This window comes from Scardinius erythrophthalmus, assembly GCF_964197995.2.
Source record: "Scardinius erythrophthalmus genome assembly, chromosome: 2".
NCBI classification, from domain to species: domain Eukaryota; kingdom Metazoa; phylum Chordata; class Actinopteri; order Cypriniformes; family Leuciscidae; genus Scardinius; species Scardinius erythrophthalmus.
The window spans coordinates 51,160,069-51,177,653 of NC_138222.1; the positions used below are offsets into that span (position 1 = coordinate 51,160,069).

The window sequence follows — 17,585 nt, forward strand, 5'->3', positions numbered from 1 at the left end:
AAATAATCGACCTAAAAGCGAACAAAGGAAGAAACGTTTAACGCGTCTTTGGGTGAGACGCGAGTGAAGATATGGGAAAAGAAAAAAGAGATTCCATGCAGGGATGAGTCACGATTTTTGAATATTCGATTAGTTGATTTAATTATAGAATATCTAATGTTCTAATGTCTGTTGTGCGATCATTCTCTAAAATAAATTCTCCATGTTCTGGTGCTGATGCAGTGGTGACGCGTTCATGTAACCGGAGGGTGACGCAGTGCTGCAAATAACGCACATAACAGCTGTCACAAAGAACCGGCAAAAGTAATGATTATGAACGTGTCAAACATAGCAAGGAGACATTTGAATTGTTTATTAATAAAGTGTTTTGTGTGCGCGTGTGTGTGTGTGTCAGTGTCGAGCTGCAAAGATGAAGTTGACGATGAGAAATGCACACTTCATACGGAAAACATAATGCTAGTCGGTTTATTTTCGTTTTGAATTGTTTTGTTTAAAAGTAGATAATTCAAGCTTTCTATAAGGAATAACTAATGGAATATTTTTAAATTCGCTAATAATCGGGTGACCAGATCGCAAACCAGAATTCAAAGCCGACAAAGCTTAAGTTTATGGGCTCACGTAGGCTACAACTCTCTCATTCGTCATGAATTCAAACTTTTCCATGGCTGCGATATAACATTTAATTGCTAAACCTATTATTTCTTTTGTAAACAAAGCTTTGTGTGTCATAATATTAATGTAAAACAGCATTCATATACAAACATTTTTTTTAGACAAAACACCGCCGGTACTACTCAGCCACCGCGGTGGCGCTTTACAACCGCGGTGGTGCGGTTGTCAAGTTTACCGGCACAGCCCTAGTGTGTGTGTGTGTGTGCAGGCTATGTGAGTGACCTTGTGTAGCCTATATGTGCGAGTGAATGAGTGTGTGAGACGGCTCGCGATGACTGGTCGTAAAACAATGTGTAGTCTGACATGTTTCTTGTCCACGACATGACAAGATTTTTAGGAGTCAAAATCGTGTAATCTGACAGTGACTATCGTAACAGACAAAAAAATCGTGTAATCTAAACCAGGCAAGAGTTACTTCAGGATTTTTTGTTGTTTTATTAGCTCAATCCAAATACAGTATAAATAATTTGGATGTTTAACAATCTTTGTTGCACACTGACTGCACAGTGACTTTTCAGTTAGAGAAAGGGTTTGCCTGTGCAATTTTATGTTGATGCACTTTAATTAAATACAATACATATATATTTTTAAAATATATTTACAGTTCACAGTTATTTTGTTTTAAATGGGGGGAGAAAAATCGAATCGAATCGTAAATCGAGTTTTTTATAAAAAAATCGCAGATTTTTTTAGGGGAAAAAATCGCCCAGCTCTATGTCGCGCCCCTCCATAAGTGTGAGTTCTGCTCTAGTGTAAATATAAAGGATGGCAGCAATTTTAAACCATTCGAGCCCGATTCAGACCCTGACAATATTAACAAACAAGACGATCATACAGAAAGGATTTCGTGCACGGACTTTGCAAGCCCAGATTTCACAGGACGTTTCAGAGTGGTGTGTTTTTCTCATACATTATAGGTACGGTGTTATCCACCATTTAATCATGATATTTGTCAGAAAACTATGGTTATACAAACAGTAATCGATCACAAAAGCATGCTTAATTTTCCTAAGGGGTGGTGAACAGTCTTACAAAAACGAGAGCTACAAAAGCTATAGTAAACAACACTATATCAACACTAATGTTGGCTAGCAGGCGAGCGTATAGCAACAACATAAACTATTAGAAACTATTAGAAACTTATCAAAAACTAAATTAGAACTGTTAATAGAAAATAACAACAGATTGTACCAAAGTGGAAACTGCTCAAATTGTGTGTATAGCCTGCATTGTGGTTCTGGAAGCTGTTCTTCATGTGCAGTGCACAGATAAGAATCGGGATTATAATGTTCAGGAACAGTGTTTAAAATAAATGTTACCCATTCTAAGTCCATCATCCTGAGGAAGGTCAAACAAATGAGTTGTGGAAAAAAACAGCGTCTTTTTGATAGCAGCAGCACATCCAGGCCTTGTCCGCTTTTCTGTGTATTCTGGAGGTGGGGATTATTTAAATGAGGAACATTATGACTTCATAAAGCTCGGGAATATCGCGTTTTAGTACAAGGTGTTCGTTGTAGTTCTTGGAAAGTGGATTTTGTCTAGTAAAATATCTTCTTTGGAGACTTTGAGCTAACTTTGAGTAACCTTGCAGATCTTTTTTATGCACAAACAGCAACATTGCAGATTAACTAAAGTTAAAAAAGTGAAAAAGCATAATAGGACCCCTTTAAAAGGAGTATTGTTAGTATTGCATGAGGGGGGTGGGGGGTGATGCATGGCATTCCCTCGTTTGTGTTTACATCAGACTTAGATCCAGATTGCCTTTCAATAGCTGCAAATCTTATTTTCTGTCTGGATAATTAGGTGTTGAGCCTGTAGTTTTCCCGTTCAGCCTTAGCATCTGCAAAACAAGATTTGCCATTCAACTCATGCAAAGCAATTCAGCGCAAGGCGGCCAAATGAGACTGAATCATGAGGGAAGAAAGAACATGTATTAAGGAAAAAAGAAATAATTAGTCTAAATGATTTATATATAAACATGAAAATGTGATTACAGACCACTTTTTGATTAATAGCCAGTTGATAAATAATATACACATCCAAATGAATCTCCTGTGCTCAGTTTAATTAAATAACCCTCTTCCTAAAATAAATGGATCACATAATATTCAAAATGAATTAATTACCTTTAACACATTTAACGTGTCACTTGCTTTTTTGCCTAGAAGAGAAGCCGAATGTGAAGGCATCGTTTCACAACCATTCCTAATACAAATCCACACTTTTCATTCATCAACCAGGAGGAGTGATCGGTTTTGAGATGGTCAGCACAGGCCAGACGGAGGAAGTGAAAGGAAGGAAATGAGAGGAGGAGTGAGAGGCAGACGGGAAGACTGCAGGGTGGCTAAAAAGAGATTTCAAGCTTTAATTACACTCCGTAATGGCTTCCCCACCACGTGCCCGGCCTGCGGGCATCTAACGCCTTACTGTTATTACAATGAGGGATTACAAACTCGCTTCTCATTCTATTCGTCACATTTTCTTGTGCAGTTTTTGCTCGTCCTCTTTTGCTGTTTTCATACTTAGTACTTAATGTTTCAATATAAATCAGAATTTAATTGCCCCCTCCTCCTCTTTTTTGATACTGTATTAAGCTGTTCTTAACTGCGGTTAGGTGACCATGAAATGATTTGCAAAATTCTTTTTTTGTCATCAAAATAATGGTGTTTTCACACTAGAGCTTTTAGTGAGGACCAAGTGTTTCATCGAGGTGAACAGCTGGGAGCGTTGTCCTAGAAACTATGAGAGTGGTTCTGCAAAACCAAGTGTGAAAACAGCCACTAAAAGCTAGGATTGACTTCCAGATGTGTAAATCTCATAAAAACATGGGGTTAAAAAAGGGCCTATAGCTGAAATTTCTTCATCTATGAGCCCTTAAAGATTCCCTGTGGTGAAAATCAAGTTTTTAATGTTGTATATATGTCTGTGTGTTGTTTTTATTATCCTTTAAGACAAACCATGTGCGAATTCATCAGTCGACGCCATTGCTGAGTATTTTCTCTTGAAACTGCAGTGTACCAAAGACAGTCTCAAAAATGCGTTTGAAACCACCTCTGTTTCCTACCATCACAAACATGTAACCAATCCCCTCAACGTGCGAGGATTTTCCACACAAGAACACCTTTAAGAAGGGACAGAAAAAATCAGGTACATATTGCAATATAGCGGGTGAATTGAGTATATGATGAATATATAAAGATGTTACGATGAACTATATGCCTTTCTATTCTGTTCAAAGCGTTTCTAAGGATGCTAATTTTTAGAAGGGAGCTGTTTGACTCTGAGATGGCAAACGGGAACATGGCTTGTGTAACATTAGTAACACATTATTAGCTGTTTGATAATATAGTCAAGCCAAAGGCTAATCATATAATTATCGTTGTGTCTGAAGTTGTCGAGAGCATTACATGAAACTCATTACCATTTTGATACACCAACTTGTAGACAACCTTGTATAATTCACTCTTCCTCTTCTTCTTCTGAATCAGTTTCTGGCTGAATTAAATTTCCACTTGTGTAGCATTTACTTCAGTTGACCAAGTGGATCAGGTAGTCCGAGCTGCTGTGATTGAGTGGAGTTATTAGGAGACTAATTTGCATATTCATGGTTGATGAGTTTTAAGGGATAATATTATTGACTGCAGGGGAACTTTAAATGTATTTTATTTCTTTATTAATAATGTTCAACAGTGAACATACATACATCATTTTCTGTGCTGGAAATTAAAAAAATATTAGGTTTTTGCATAATTTGGCTATTACAGCTTTAATATTTAATCTTGTTTTTTTGGTAAACAAGTTAAACATTTATAAAAGTAATGATGGTTTTTCGTATTTTAAGGTTGAAAGTAAAGCAACAAAACCTATACCAAGCATGCATTTAAAAAAGTAATAAAGGAAATACAAATGAAGGCATGTCATGTTTCTAAAACAGCTTTAAACGTCATGCAGTTTTTTTGTATTATTTTTATACCGTTGTAGAAATATTAATATTTTGAATTTGCTTTTATTTTATATTTTCATTTTTCATTTTAAGTTTTAGTTATGTGCTTTTGTTATTTTATTAGTTTATTATTAGTTTTTTATATTTTTACTTTAATTTGTTTCAGTTTTAGTAATTTTAGTACTTGAACTTTGATATAGTTTATTTCAGTTAGTTGCAAAGGCAATACTTCTAATTTTAGTTTAAGTATTATCTATGTTTCTTATTTTTTTATTTCATTTCAGCTTTATTTCAATGAACAAAAACAATTTTAGTTAACATTAACAACACTGGCGTAATGTTCATGTTTCAAAAAGTAAAAAAAAAATATCTGTAATAATTAGTTTTAATAAAAATCAACCTTGTGGAAATAAAAGTGCCTGTAGTAGAAAAAAACACCCAATTATATTTTGCTTAAAGAAAATGATGATTGTTTTAGGACCATTAAGCATTGGTCTGGTATTAAGATGTGTTTTGGTCGATCAGATCACAAGTAGACGAGGGAGACACATTCCCGTTTACACCTGGTGTTTTTAATTTGTCTCTTTTGTCCACTTTCGACCACTTCTGCCCTGATTTCTTCGAGGGGAGGGTCTATGGATGAGTAAATATATGGGCTTTTTCAGATCTAATCAAAAAGCTCACGAAAAAGCTCACTCAATTTACATATGAACCAGAGATGACAAAAAATACACGGAGAGCAGCGGCTTTCGTTTCTGCTCTGATAGACACAAGACCATGCTAAAAACTGTGAGCACGTGTTTGAAATCAGAAATGGCGAGAGAACATTGTGCTTGGTAAGTTTTTCATCTTCAAACCAAACTTACGTCTGTAGGCGGTCTTTTGCGGCTGTTCAAACACATTCGACCAAGTGACCATCTACACTATGAAAGCAATCCGGTCAAATACATTTTCGACTACTTCTAGAAGTGGTCGAAAGTAGACTTGCTCAAAACGGTTTTTTTTACCCCTGTATTTAGCGTCTACTTGTGAAATCAACAACTGGCCGAAGACTTGAATGTGTTTTACTGCAGGTTTTAAAAGCCCAGTCTCACTCCATATACCCACTCTGAACATCTCTCCACACTACAATTAGCACCCCCTACCCACTCCCTCCATCTGCTTTTCAGCCTGTACTTAAGATCTGTGAGGAGAATGTATGCTGGGTCTTCAGGAAACAGAAGATAAAGAAAGCCAAAGGCCCAGACGGTGCCTCACCAGCCTGTCTAAAAGCCTGTGCTGACCAGCTGTCATCAATCTTTAACAATTCACTGGAGCTGTGCAAAGTCCCCTCCTGCTTCAAACGCCCCACAATCATCCCTGTACCCAAGAAACCAAAAAATCACAGGTCTAAATTACGACAGACCAGTTGCTTTGACGTCTGTGGTTATAAAGTCATTCGAGAGACTGGTGCTAGACCCTCTTCAGTTTGCTTATTGAGCAAACAGGTCCGTGGATGACACAGTCAACATGGGACTGCACTACATCCTGCAACATCTGGACAATCCAGGGACTTATGCAAAGATCCTGTTTGTGGACTTCAGCTCGGCTTTCAACACCATCAGCCCAGATATCCTCCTGACTAAACTAACCCAGCTCTTTGTACCCACCTCCATCTGTCAGTGGATCCACAGCTTTTTGACAGATAGGTAACAGCTAGTGAGAATGGGGAAATTCATGTCCAACATCTGTACAATTAGAACTGGCGCCCCCCAGGGCTGTGTGCTCTACAAATGACTGTACTGTCTGCAAAAGACCCCTCTGTCAAGCTCCTGAAGTTTGCAGATAACACTATAGTTGTGGCGAGCAGGACAAGGCCGAGGACCGTGAGAGAGCGGCGCGAGGCCGGTGGCGTGATTGATAATGAGCGACACCTGCGCAACGTACCGGTCTCATATCTCTCACGGAGGAGCGGAAGCATAAAGGAGGAGCGACGACAGTATATGTGACAGCAGTCGTCCGTATTTGTTTATTTAACGTTAATTAAAGTCTTTGAATGTTCACCGGTTCCCGCCTCCTTCCCACAACCTTGCTACATTGGTGCCGAAACCTGGGAAGGAGGAGGAACGCGCTGTCAAAGAGCCCTCGCCGCTGTGGGGAATCCGCGGTGCCATCGAGCATGGTGAGCAGAGTTCGTCGCCATGGACGCTCGAGGCGGTGCGCTGGAGTGAGTTACCAGGGGGACGGACGAGCTCGCTGCCGGCCGCCTGGGTGCTGGAGGGGAGCCTGCTGCCATCCGGCATGATGAGGAGGAGCAGGGAACGGGGGACTCCTGCCGTCTGCCCATATCCGGAGGAGCCGTCGCCGTCCACCAGCCTGCGGAGGAGTGTCGAGCCGTCCACCGAGGGCTATCCAGCGCCACCGCCAGGCACCTTGGAGAAGATCACCCAGCTGGTCGAGGACCAGATGGCAGTGTGTTGTGGGAAACGGACCAAGATTTATTTATTTTTTCCTCTCTCGTATCTGTAGCTCCTCATGCTTCCGTCTCCTTTTCTCTCGCCTTATCTATCCATACCCCCAGGTGCCATGGCCACCATGACTGGTCCCCCCGGAGAGGGGGGGGGGTAGATGCAGTCTCGTGGGTACCCCCCCGGCCTGTAAGGGGCGATGGGGGTATGTGGCGAGCAGGACGAGGTCGAGGGCCGTGGGAGGACGGCGCGAGGCCGGTGCCGTGATTACTGATGAGCGACACCTGCGCGACGCACCGGTCTCGTATCTCTCACGGATGAGCGGAAGGATAAAGGAGGAGGGACGACAGTGGAGATCGAGAGAGGCCAGACCAGGATTTATGTTGTGTTTTGTTATATGTGACAGCAGTCGTCCGTGAGTGGCTGCTGTCTTTACTTTCATTTTGTATTCGTTTATTAAAGTCTTTGAATGTTCGCCGGTTCTTCCCACAACATCTAATCTTGCTATAAAAGTCATCGCCTACATCCACAATGGTGACTAGTCTGCATAAAGACAGGAAGCTGGTGCAGTCATAACAACCTGGAGCTGAACACACTCACAACTGTGGAGATGATTGTGGACTTTAGGAGAAACCCCCCCAAAACTTCCCCCAGAACTTTCTTGTATGACAGAAATGAGAATGTACTTAATTGTCAAGAAAATGTCACTATGCAAAATAGGTTTAATTTTGTCTAAGCAAAAAATGTGGGAAAAAATCTTTTATGGGATTCACCTTTTCTAACATCACCCATGAGTTCTTATGAACCAAACCCCTTTTCAAACAGACTTTCACCATTGCATTAGGATTAATGTTGTTCTTACAATTAAAGTGGCTGTGGTCAGTCTTTTGATCAATAGCAGAAGAACAACAGATCCTTAATGAGTGAATAAGCTGGGATACGTTATGTAAGGCTGCACAGCGAGAGTCTCCCTTTATGTTTCTCATACCTCATACTGCCACGCCGCAGGGCTCACTAATGATTCATATGTTTCTTGCCCACAACACCCCACGCTTCTCTCCGCGCCGACAGACTGCGTGCTTTCTCCTTCTCCTCCCAAATAGATTTGACAGTGCTGGGTACTCTCGGGTCAAGACTACTTCTCCCTGTCTGATCCAGTTCTGACTCTCTGAACAGAGGGAATCTGGAGAAGTTGATGCTTTGCTTGAAAGAACTGTTGAGAGAGATGAAAGATGCGTGTCATACGAGAACGAAAGTCTCACTGAAGTTGATTTCTTTTATCTGCTGAAATGATTTTACTCCATATTAAATGCTGTACAATCATACAGCCCTCCATCCATCCTCCTTTCATCCATCCATCCTCCCTTGATCCATCCATGCCTTCATGGTTACTTAATTTCGGTTTGTGCTTATTTTTTATACATCCATCCATCGTTCTATCTATTGTTCTATACATCCATCCATCGTTCTATCTATTGTTCTATACATCCATCCATTGTTCTATCTATTGTTCTATCCATTCATCCATCGTTCTATCTATTGTTCTATCCATCCATCCATCGTTCTATCTATTGTTCTATCCATCCATCCATCGTTCTATCTATTGTTCTATACATCCATCCATCGTTCTATCTATTGTTCTATCCATTCATCCATCGTTCTATCTATTGTTCTATCATCCATCCATTGTTCTATCTATTGTTTTATCCATCCATCCATCCATCGTTCTGTCTATTGTTCTATCCATCCATCCATTGTTCCATCTATTGTTTTATCCATCCGTCCATCATTCTGTCTATCATTCCATCCATCCATCGTTCTATATATTGTTCTATCCATCCATCCATCCTTCTATGTATTGTTCCATCCATCCATCATTCTATCTATTTTTCCATCGATCTATCCATCCATTCATCGTTCTGTGCATCCATCCATCCATTGTTCCATCCATCCATCCATTGTTCCATCCATCCATCCATCCATCCATCCATCCATCCATTCATTGTTCTATCCATCCATCCATCCATCCATCCATCCATCCATCCATCCATCCATCCATCCATCCATCCATCCATCCATTATTCTATCCATCCATCCTTCTATGTATTGTTCCATCCATCCGTCCATCCGTCCTTCATTCTATAACATATCATATCATTTCATGTATCATTTTATATATTACATTTATTTAGTTTTATATATTACAACAGTTTCATGTCCATCTTTTTTTTGTCTAACACATTCTTTCTGTTGTGTCTGAGGGGAATAATTTTTCAATAGTAAATTGTGCGGATAAGATGAAGGTGAGAAGTGCAGATGTGGTGAAGGAGATTTTCAGCTAAGAAGATCTGAGAATAAAGCACTCTTAACATGTGACAGACAGTGTGAGGGCCGAGTTGGACCTGTTGTGAGACTACCACCAAGAAACCACCTGTGAAAAATCTTCTTCCCTCCTCTATCATATTTCTCCTTGCTCATTCACCTTTTGTGATTGTAAATTCTTTTTGAAAACCTACCCCTTACTCTGCCTTTGCTGTTTCCCTTCCCTTTTTTCTTTCCCTTTGCTTCTCTCACACATACTGCATACCTGTCAGAGATCTCATCTTAAACAAATGTGTCTGTGTGGGAGGATATGCAAGAAGTATGACTTATTAGCAGTTTGTGCTCAATATTTTTTTTTGGGGGGGGGGGACCAAAACAGCAACAGAACATTATTTATTGAGAAGTTGATCTAAAAAATACACAAACCTGAGAATATGTAATAATCTCTAAAATTACCCTAATTTATGCAACAAAGATTTTACGTTTTTTAAGTTTAAGTAATTTTAAGATCTCATTGGAGTTATATTGTTCAATCTAACAAGCAATATTCAACTGTACTGCCTTACAGATTCATTTGGTCTCTTTTAGCACAATCTTTAAACTTTAAAACAGTGTAGCCTGTAAAGTTGACCTGTGGTTTTAATGAGCAGGATAATATGCATGAGACCAGTTATTCTACATTAATTTTAATTGTTCTCCATGTGAATGGACCTTACATCAGCTGAACTACATACGAATCAGTTTCCAGTTCTGCATGAACTTTTAACATTTCAAAAGGTCTTTCAAAGGCAGAACTGGTGAGTTACATCTCTCATAGTTTTTGCATAATTTTAATATAAGGATGTAGAATAAAGATTTAATAAGGTCAAAAAAAGGTCAGAAAACTTCTGTAAGTGTAATTCTTAGTACGTTTCATCTTAGTACGTTTCAATACGTTTCATCTTTCTCTGTAAATGAACCATAAACATGTTATCATACACACCAAATGGGGTAGTTCAAGAGACATAACATTTGCATTCCAAATATTAATATTTCATTTACTGTATATACTGTATATTTCATACTGTTATGGTGGAAGATCATGCTCTAATTTATTCAATATATGATGTAGTCTTTATATTTAAATTTGTTAATATTTATTTTTTTCTAATACATTTCTTATTTATATATTAATATTTATCTTTAAACCTAGGTTATTCTAGTTAATTAAAAGTAAAACATTTAAAACATGAAACATTTTAGTTTTTTAAAATAAATGTTAACTGAAATAAAATATAAAAAACTTATTTAACTGCTCTTAACTTATTCTACTTTCTAATTTTCATTTTGTTTAACTTGATGTACTAAAATAACTAAAACTGAAATAAGAATTAAAAACTACATATGCCTATTTTTAAAAACTAATGAAAAATCACAAAAACATACATCAAAATGAGTACAACTTAATATAAATCAACTAATTTAAAATGTTCACAAAAAATATAATAGTATCCCAGTAATACTAACATAACACCTCTGTAAACATTTATCTGTGGTGCTTATTTAACGGTTAAGAAAAACTGTATGTTACATCTCTGGAAAAAAAAACATAATTAGTCATAATGAATGATGCAGTTTTTTTTTTTTTTTTGCAAAACCTCTCCTCTGTGACTGCTGAATTTCTTTTACCAAATTCCTATTCCTGTAATTCCGATTCAAATTCTACACTAATTCCACATCCTGTGGGGCGTGGCACAAGTTCTAACTCATGTCTCCTGATGTAAATGAGTGCGCTTGCGTCGCAAGTCACAAGATGTTTGTACCTGTGTATGAACACAATTGTTTCGCTTCCTTTCTTTTGTTACTATTCATTACATCGGTAGACAGATCATGGCAGTGGAGCGATTGCATGTTGGCAGCCGCCGTAATTTAAATGCTTGAAACTGGCAGGCTGTTGCTGTGCCCGGGCCAAGAAGCTGCTCTTTCTTCCTCCCGTTCGGATCATTTATCATCTCTTACACAACTGCTGGCGGCTGATGGCTTTCAGAGGACTTTGTAATGAATACTCCACCTGCAGAATCACTTTGAGATGGATTGGCCAATCAAGAGATGGTGGGGAGGAGTGCATCTTTGACAGACAGGAAATGATGTAATTAGCCTTTATGTAATTGCTTGAATCGATCAGTAGAGTTGTCTCAGTTGTCTGCCAATAGCACAACTGTTTGCATATGGTGTATTATTGATGCATATGAGTGTTTTTGACAAGCTAAACTGTAGTCCTTTGGCTTGAATGTCCATTGAAAGGAAGCTTTTCAGTTTTAGAGCGTGTAGGGCATTGCAAGTATGCATGTGTGTTTGTGTGTTTACCAGGGTCAGAAATGAACTTGTTAAAGGGTTAGTTCACCCAAAAATGAAAATTCTGTCAGTAATTACTCACCCTCATGTTGTTCCAACCCCGTAAGACTTTCGTTCATCTTCGGAACACAAATTAAGATATTTTTGATGAAAACTGAGTGCTGGATCACTCTTCCATAGGCTTATGGACACTATGACTTGCTGGCCCAGAAAATGTATTAAAGACATTGTTAATATAGTCCAAGTGACTCCAGTGGCTCAATCTTAAGTTTATAAAGCGACGAGAATACTTTTTGTGCGCAAAAACAAACAAAAATAACGACTTTATTCCAAAAAACTCGAAAAAACTCGAGGTCCAGAGAGAAGGAAATGAAAAGTGGAATAAAGTCGTTATTTTTGTTTGTTTTTGCACACAAAAAGTATTCTCTTATAGTAGTCGCTTTATAAACTTAAGATTGAGCCACTGGAGTCACTTGGACTATATTAACAATGTCTTTAATACATTTTCTGGGCCAGCAAGTTATAGTGTCCATAAGCCTGTGGAGGAGTGATCCAGCTCTCAGAATTCATCAAAAATATCTTAATTTGTGTTCCGAAGATGAACGAAAGTCTTACGGGGTTGGAACAACATGAGGGCGAGTAATTACTGACAGAATGTTCATTTTTGGGTGAACTAACCCTTCAAGTGGAATTGATTCCCAGTGGAGAATCAAAATCTATTTTTGTATCAACAAAATCTTTACACTGTAAATTCCCAACCTTGGCATATGTATTTACTGCAATTGTTGATTTTAATATTGTAATAATGGTTATCAATGTTAATTCATGGAATATACAAAGCACTTTTGTGTTTGGGGAAACTCATTGTGCAGTTTTTGCCCTCTTATCTTTAATTTGGGTGTCACTTTTGTACATTTTATTGGCATTTTTGTCACAAGTGCCTGTTCATTTCCCACTCTTGTGTTTACACTCTCTTTGGCCACTTTTGCTTGTTTGTATTTGAGTCTCTGAGTCTGTATTTAACAACTTTACCTAGATAGCATTCCTAGGCATCACAGTCATGTTCAAGAAAATGTCAACTTTTGCAACAAACTCAGATGTAGACATTGGTTTGTGCTTTTGCTGATCCAATTCACTGTTTGCAGACTGACCGGCTCTTTCGACATCTTGAAAGCACATCTTATGCCTTCCGATCTATCAAAACAGCTTCTCTAATGTGTAAACACCCCGAGGGTCTCAGACTTGTCATTAATATCTGCGTAAAAATCCTCTATTTGGCTGCGCATTAGCTCTATCAGTGCATCTATCATACTTTACTGGTTAATTAAACCATGTAACTTGCAGCAATTGCACAGAATTTGCTGAAATATGCCACCTGACCAGATGATATCAGGCAATATTCTATTTCCCATCCATTTTTTGTTTGTTTTTCTCTTACATTTCTGTCTCTTTCTTTCTCTCTGAAGGGGATGAGGAATAAGCCGGGGGTGGAGACAGCGGGGACCCCAGACTCTGTGTCTGTGTCGGGGAGAGGCCGAGGAGAAAATAAAGCCATCAAGTAGGTGCCTCCTACTGAGATTAACTATTGCATTTAATGTCTTAGTAATGAGTGGAAAACATTACTTTGTGCTGAGTTGTATGTGCTGGACTCAGAATATAACTAAAGGGTCTGTGTTCAGAATGGAATACTGCATACTGCAAAAAAAATTCTGTAATTTCATGCCAAGGTATTGAAAAAAGAAAACTCCAGGTCGTGACAACCGCATTTACAAAAATTCTATCCAGTTTGTACTGAACTGAACTAGTTGTTAATGGCATATACATTCTGCCATGAAACTATAGATGGCACTGGCTGATAGGTCCTTAACTAATCTGCTTGCAATCACATCATTCTCTATAGGGCACAGCTGATTAGCTCCTCCTGTATCAGTAGCCAATGAGCTCGCTGCTCAACCTTCAAATACTGGTTAGCATTTGTTGTAGCAGTGCAGTGTGCTTTCAGAAACTTTGGTCATATCCATTACCATGCCAAAAACTCCAAGAGTTGTCATGACAGAAATGTAAATATGCATCAGGGATGTCTCTTCTGTATGTGTGTAGTGCTAGAAAATCACAGGGATGAGCCATGACTCATTCATGTTGCCAGGTCTTGCTAGAAAAGAAAAAAACAGCACAAAAGAACAAGCCCATAATAAACCAAGATAAATCCAAATGCTTCATATTGAAAATAAGACCAATATTGTGACTCGCATCTGCCCTCTTTAATAACTCTATATACTTGATCGTTTTATGAGCCAACCCCAAACAACAAGCCTGAAAATGCTTATGATAAGTGGACATGGCAACACTTCATTACAGAACATAATGAGTCTTTGGTTACTGTAATGTTGCTTTGGTCAAGAGTAGCGGATACCAAACATGTGCGACACTAATGTGACATTGCTAACTGTGTAAATGATATACAACCTCTACATTTTTAGACACATTTCATAACCCATGCTCATTTGTAATTTCAGGAGTGTTCATTTATATTTCTAGTTTCAGAAGTGTTACATTCGGTTCTCACACCAGCTGTGGTATTTGTCGTGGTCAATACTTTGGATAACACTGGCTTGCTGTTTGCAAACATCAGAAACCGAATATGTTCTCTTGTTCTGGCTAATGCCATTCAGCCATAATAAATTCATATTTACCATATGCCATGTCAATGTGCATACTTACATTTCACACACTGTGCACAGCGATCACAAAACGCCTCAATATGGCAGTGAATTTGACTTGACCATACATTTTCAAAGTGACGAATGAAGCAGAATTCTATTTTCTCTTTTAAAAATGTTTTTTCTAGACTCTTGATTTTTACGCAAATAACTATGGAAAATGCAAAAATAGCTTTTTGAAATTTTTTAAATCTCTGAATTAATCATGTAATGTGAGATTAGTTAACAACAAAGTAGCATACTACCATTTGAAACATTTATTGTTGAGTATTTTAAATAGTTTCACATATTTTGTAAAACAGCAGTAAGAATACAGTGTATGAATTGCTTACTACCAGGGTTGTGCAGTAAGCTGGTGCAGTACAAGTACTGCAGATTTAAAGTGGTTCATGTATTTTGGCTTATGGTGATAATTAGCTAATGTAATTTATTAGTTTAGTCATTGGTGTAGAAAATTAGCTCAAAACGAAAATATGAATAATTTATTATAACTTGTTATAATTAATTATAAATATTTGGATCAGTTAATAGAATTAACGTGATGTGGTTGAATTAATATTACAATCAATTGGTGGCCACTGAAAAATGACTCTTTCTTAACATGTTCGAAGCCTGATAATTCGAAGCCTGTCCGGATGTCAGTCTTTTCACACGAACAGCAACCAGAAGAAGGAAGATCAAAAAGCTGAATGGAGAGGGTGCCCTTCAACTTCCACAGAGGTCACACCTCAGGGGCTCCGGGAGCCAATGGTAACTTAAACTTTCTGAGGTAACGACCCTTTGTCTTTGAGCATGGGGTTTTGCATATTTTACTGGAATGGGTGTTGATGGAGAAACCTTTAAAGATTCTTGTAATATTAATATGTTGCATAGGTATCAACATATTACATAAAGGATCATTCGGATAATTCAAGTAGAAATTCATAGATGCCAAACATGGTGTAGGTAAGGTTACATTAACTAGTGATTCTATCATAAAGCGTAATTGTAAAAGACAGTCATAATCATGCACACAATGTCCTGGAGATATATGCATGTTCATTCATAGAAGATTTGCATATGCATTAATGGGAAGAAATCCTTTTTTTGGGGTCTTACGTGCCTTTCCTATGGGGAAACTCTCCCCAATAGTGGTCACCAGATATATATATCGCCAAGGCCCATACAAATACTGTAATAGGATTTTTTTCATAATTATTTCAAATGTATAAAATACTCATTAAAATAAATATTAATTATATATATTTATATTATATCGGCCATCTGCCACCTTGCTCTTGGCATCGGCCAGTTATTGGCATCAAAAAAAGTGGTTGACCACTACTCCCCACATTCCTGTGAGGGCGTCGTAAAACATTTTCTGTTATGGTGACCAGAGGCCTGGTTCTGCCTGGGTGTTAGTTGCTGATCTGGGGTAGTTCACAGAACTCTAACACATAGTTTGCTTGTTGGGAGAGAGGGTTTGCTGAATTATTTATTAAATATAGTGAATAATTGTGTGTCTGATTGGTCCAGACACTTCATTGGTTTAGTAAATTCCCATTACCTGATACGCAAATCCATCCTTGCCTATTCATTAGTCTACCTACCTACCATCAGTTCATATTGAGGTATCAATACCATTACTTCTACCAAAGCCAAAATATTAGTATTAGGCCAAGCCTAAACCTTATTTCATTCTGAACACAGCCAGTGATACTGAGCAATCCACAGGAATAACCTCAAAACACTTAAAAAAAAATAGTAAGTGTGTGTGAAATGATGGCTTTCACACACTTGACGATGTTTATCAGGTCAGCAGTATGAAGCTGGTCTACTTGGAGCACTTGCTCTGGTAACAACTGCAGCCTGAATATTAATCAGGCAGTGCTCTAATTAGACACCAATGCATCTCACAGCAGATGGATACTGTTTTTATATCAGTACAAGAGGCCAGACTGCTAATCACCTGTGACCGCACAAGGGCACGGAGAGACAATCCGCTGCACATTTCATTGTGTTCTTCAGACTGCGAATGAGACATTACTTTTCTTTTCTTAAAGTAGGATTGGAACCCACAACAACAGTGTGGAACGTTTGCATGCATCATACAATACTTCAGTGTATGTAAGTCTTAGTGCAATGTTAAAATAAAACAAACAAAAAATTATTTTGAGAAAACTTATATAATCATAATGTAAAGGATGAAAAACAATGTAATGTTTTTCATAATGAAATGAAATTGTTAAAAATTATTTAAATGATAATAATTGAATGTAATAATAACTTTGTAATAATAAAAAATGAAGACCATTCAGGCATTTTGCCTTATTTTCATTATATATAAAACTTTGTTCCCAAAATATTTTTTTAAAGTAGCACTTAAACACCATTTTAATTTATTTTGGTTTATATTAAAATATTGTATTGCTTATTTCTCCGAGTAGGACCATTAGAGCAGCTTACAGCACCAGAAATGAGCCAATCAGTGAAAGGAAATATGATGCAATATAGATTTGCTAATTTGCAGCATTAAAAGATCTGAAAAATAAGATTTAAATAATATATTACTGTATGTGAAAATTACTAAATAATTTAGTGCTTAACATTCATGTGTTTCTTATATGTATGTTTACATATGTCTTAATGTACCCCTCTGTGTGTGTGTCCTGGTAAACCCTTATGGGGTCAAAATGTCCCCACAAAGATTGCAATGTCCAAAACCTTGTCCTTGTGGGGACATTTTTGGTCCCTGTGAAAAATAGCTTATAGATCATACTAAGTGATGTTTTTTTTTTTTTTTTTTTGTGTAAGTGTATATAATATACAGTTTGTACAGTATAAAAATCATTATGTCTATGGAAAGTCCCAATAAAACATGAAAACACCTTGTGTGTGTGTGTGTATGGTCCTGTAAACCCTACGTTGTGGGGACAAAATCTCCCCACAAGAATGGTAATACTAGAAATCTTTGAAAAACAGCTTATAAATCAAACTAAATGTTGTTTTTTGAAAATGTAAAAATGAGTTTTCTGTGAGAGTTGGTTAGGGGATATACAGCTTGTACAGTATAAAAATCAGTCTATGGAAAGTGAAAACGTTGGACCACCTCCAACATGTTCAGAGTTCTATTATCATATTAAATGCCTGCATCAACCCAAATTAAAT

At 37.7% G+C, this 17,585-nt stretch overlaps 1 protein-coding gene across 1 annotated transcript in view; it reads left to right on the plus strand.

The window, feature by feature from the left end:
- syt7b (synaptotagmin VIIb) overlaps nucleotides 1-17,585 on the plus strand; it is a gene marked incomplete at its 5' end in the record, with an annotated part of 134,488 nt that overhangs the window by 53,514 nt on the left and 63,389 nt on the right. The window contains one exon of the mRNA XM_081359679.1: nucleotides 13,185-13,276. Within this exon, the coding sequence (XP_081215805.1) occupies nucleotides 13,185-13,276 (92 nt within the window). The remainder of the gene's footprint in view (nucleotides 1-13,184; nucleotides 13,277-17,585) is intronic.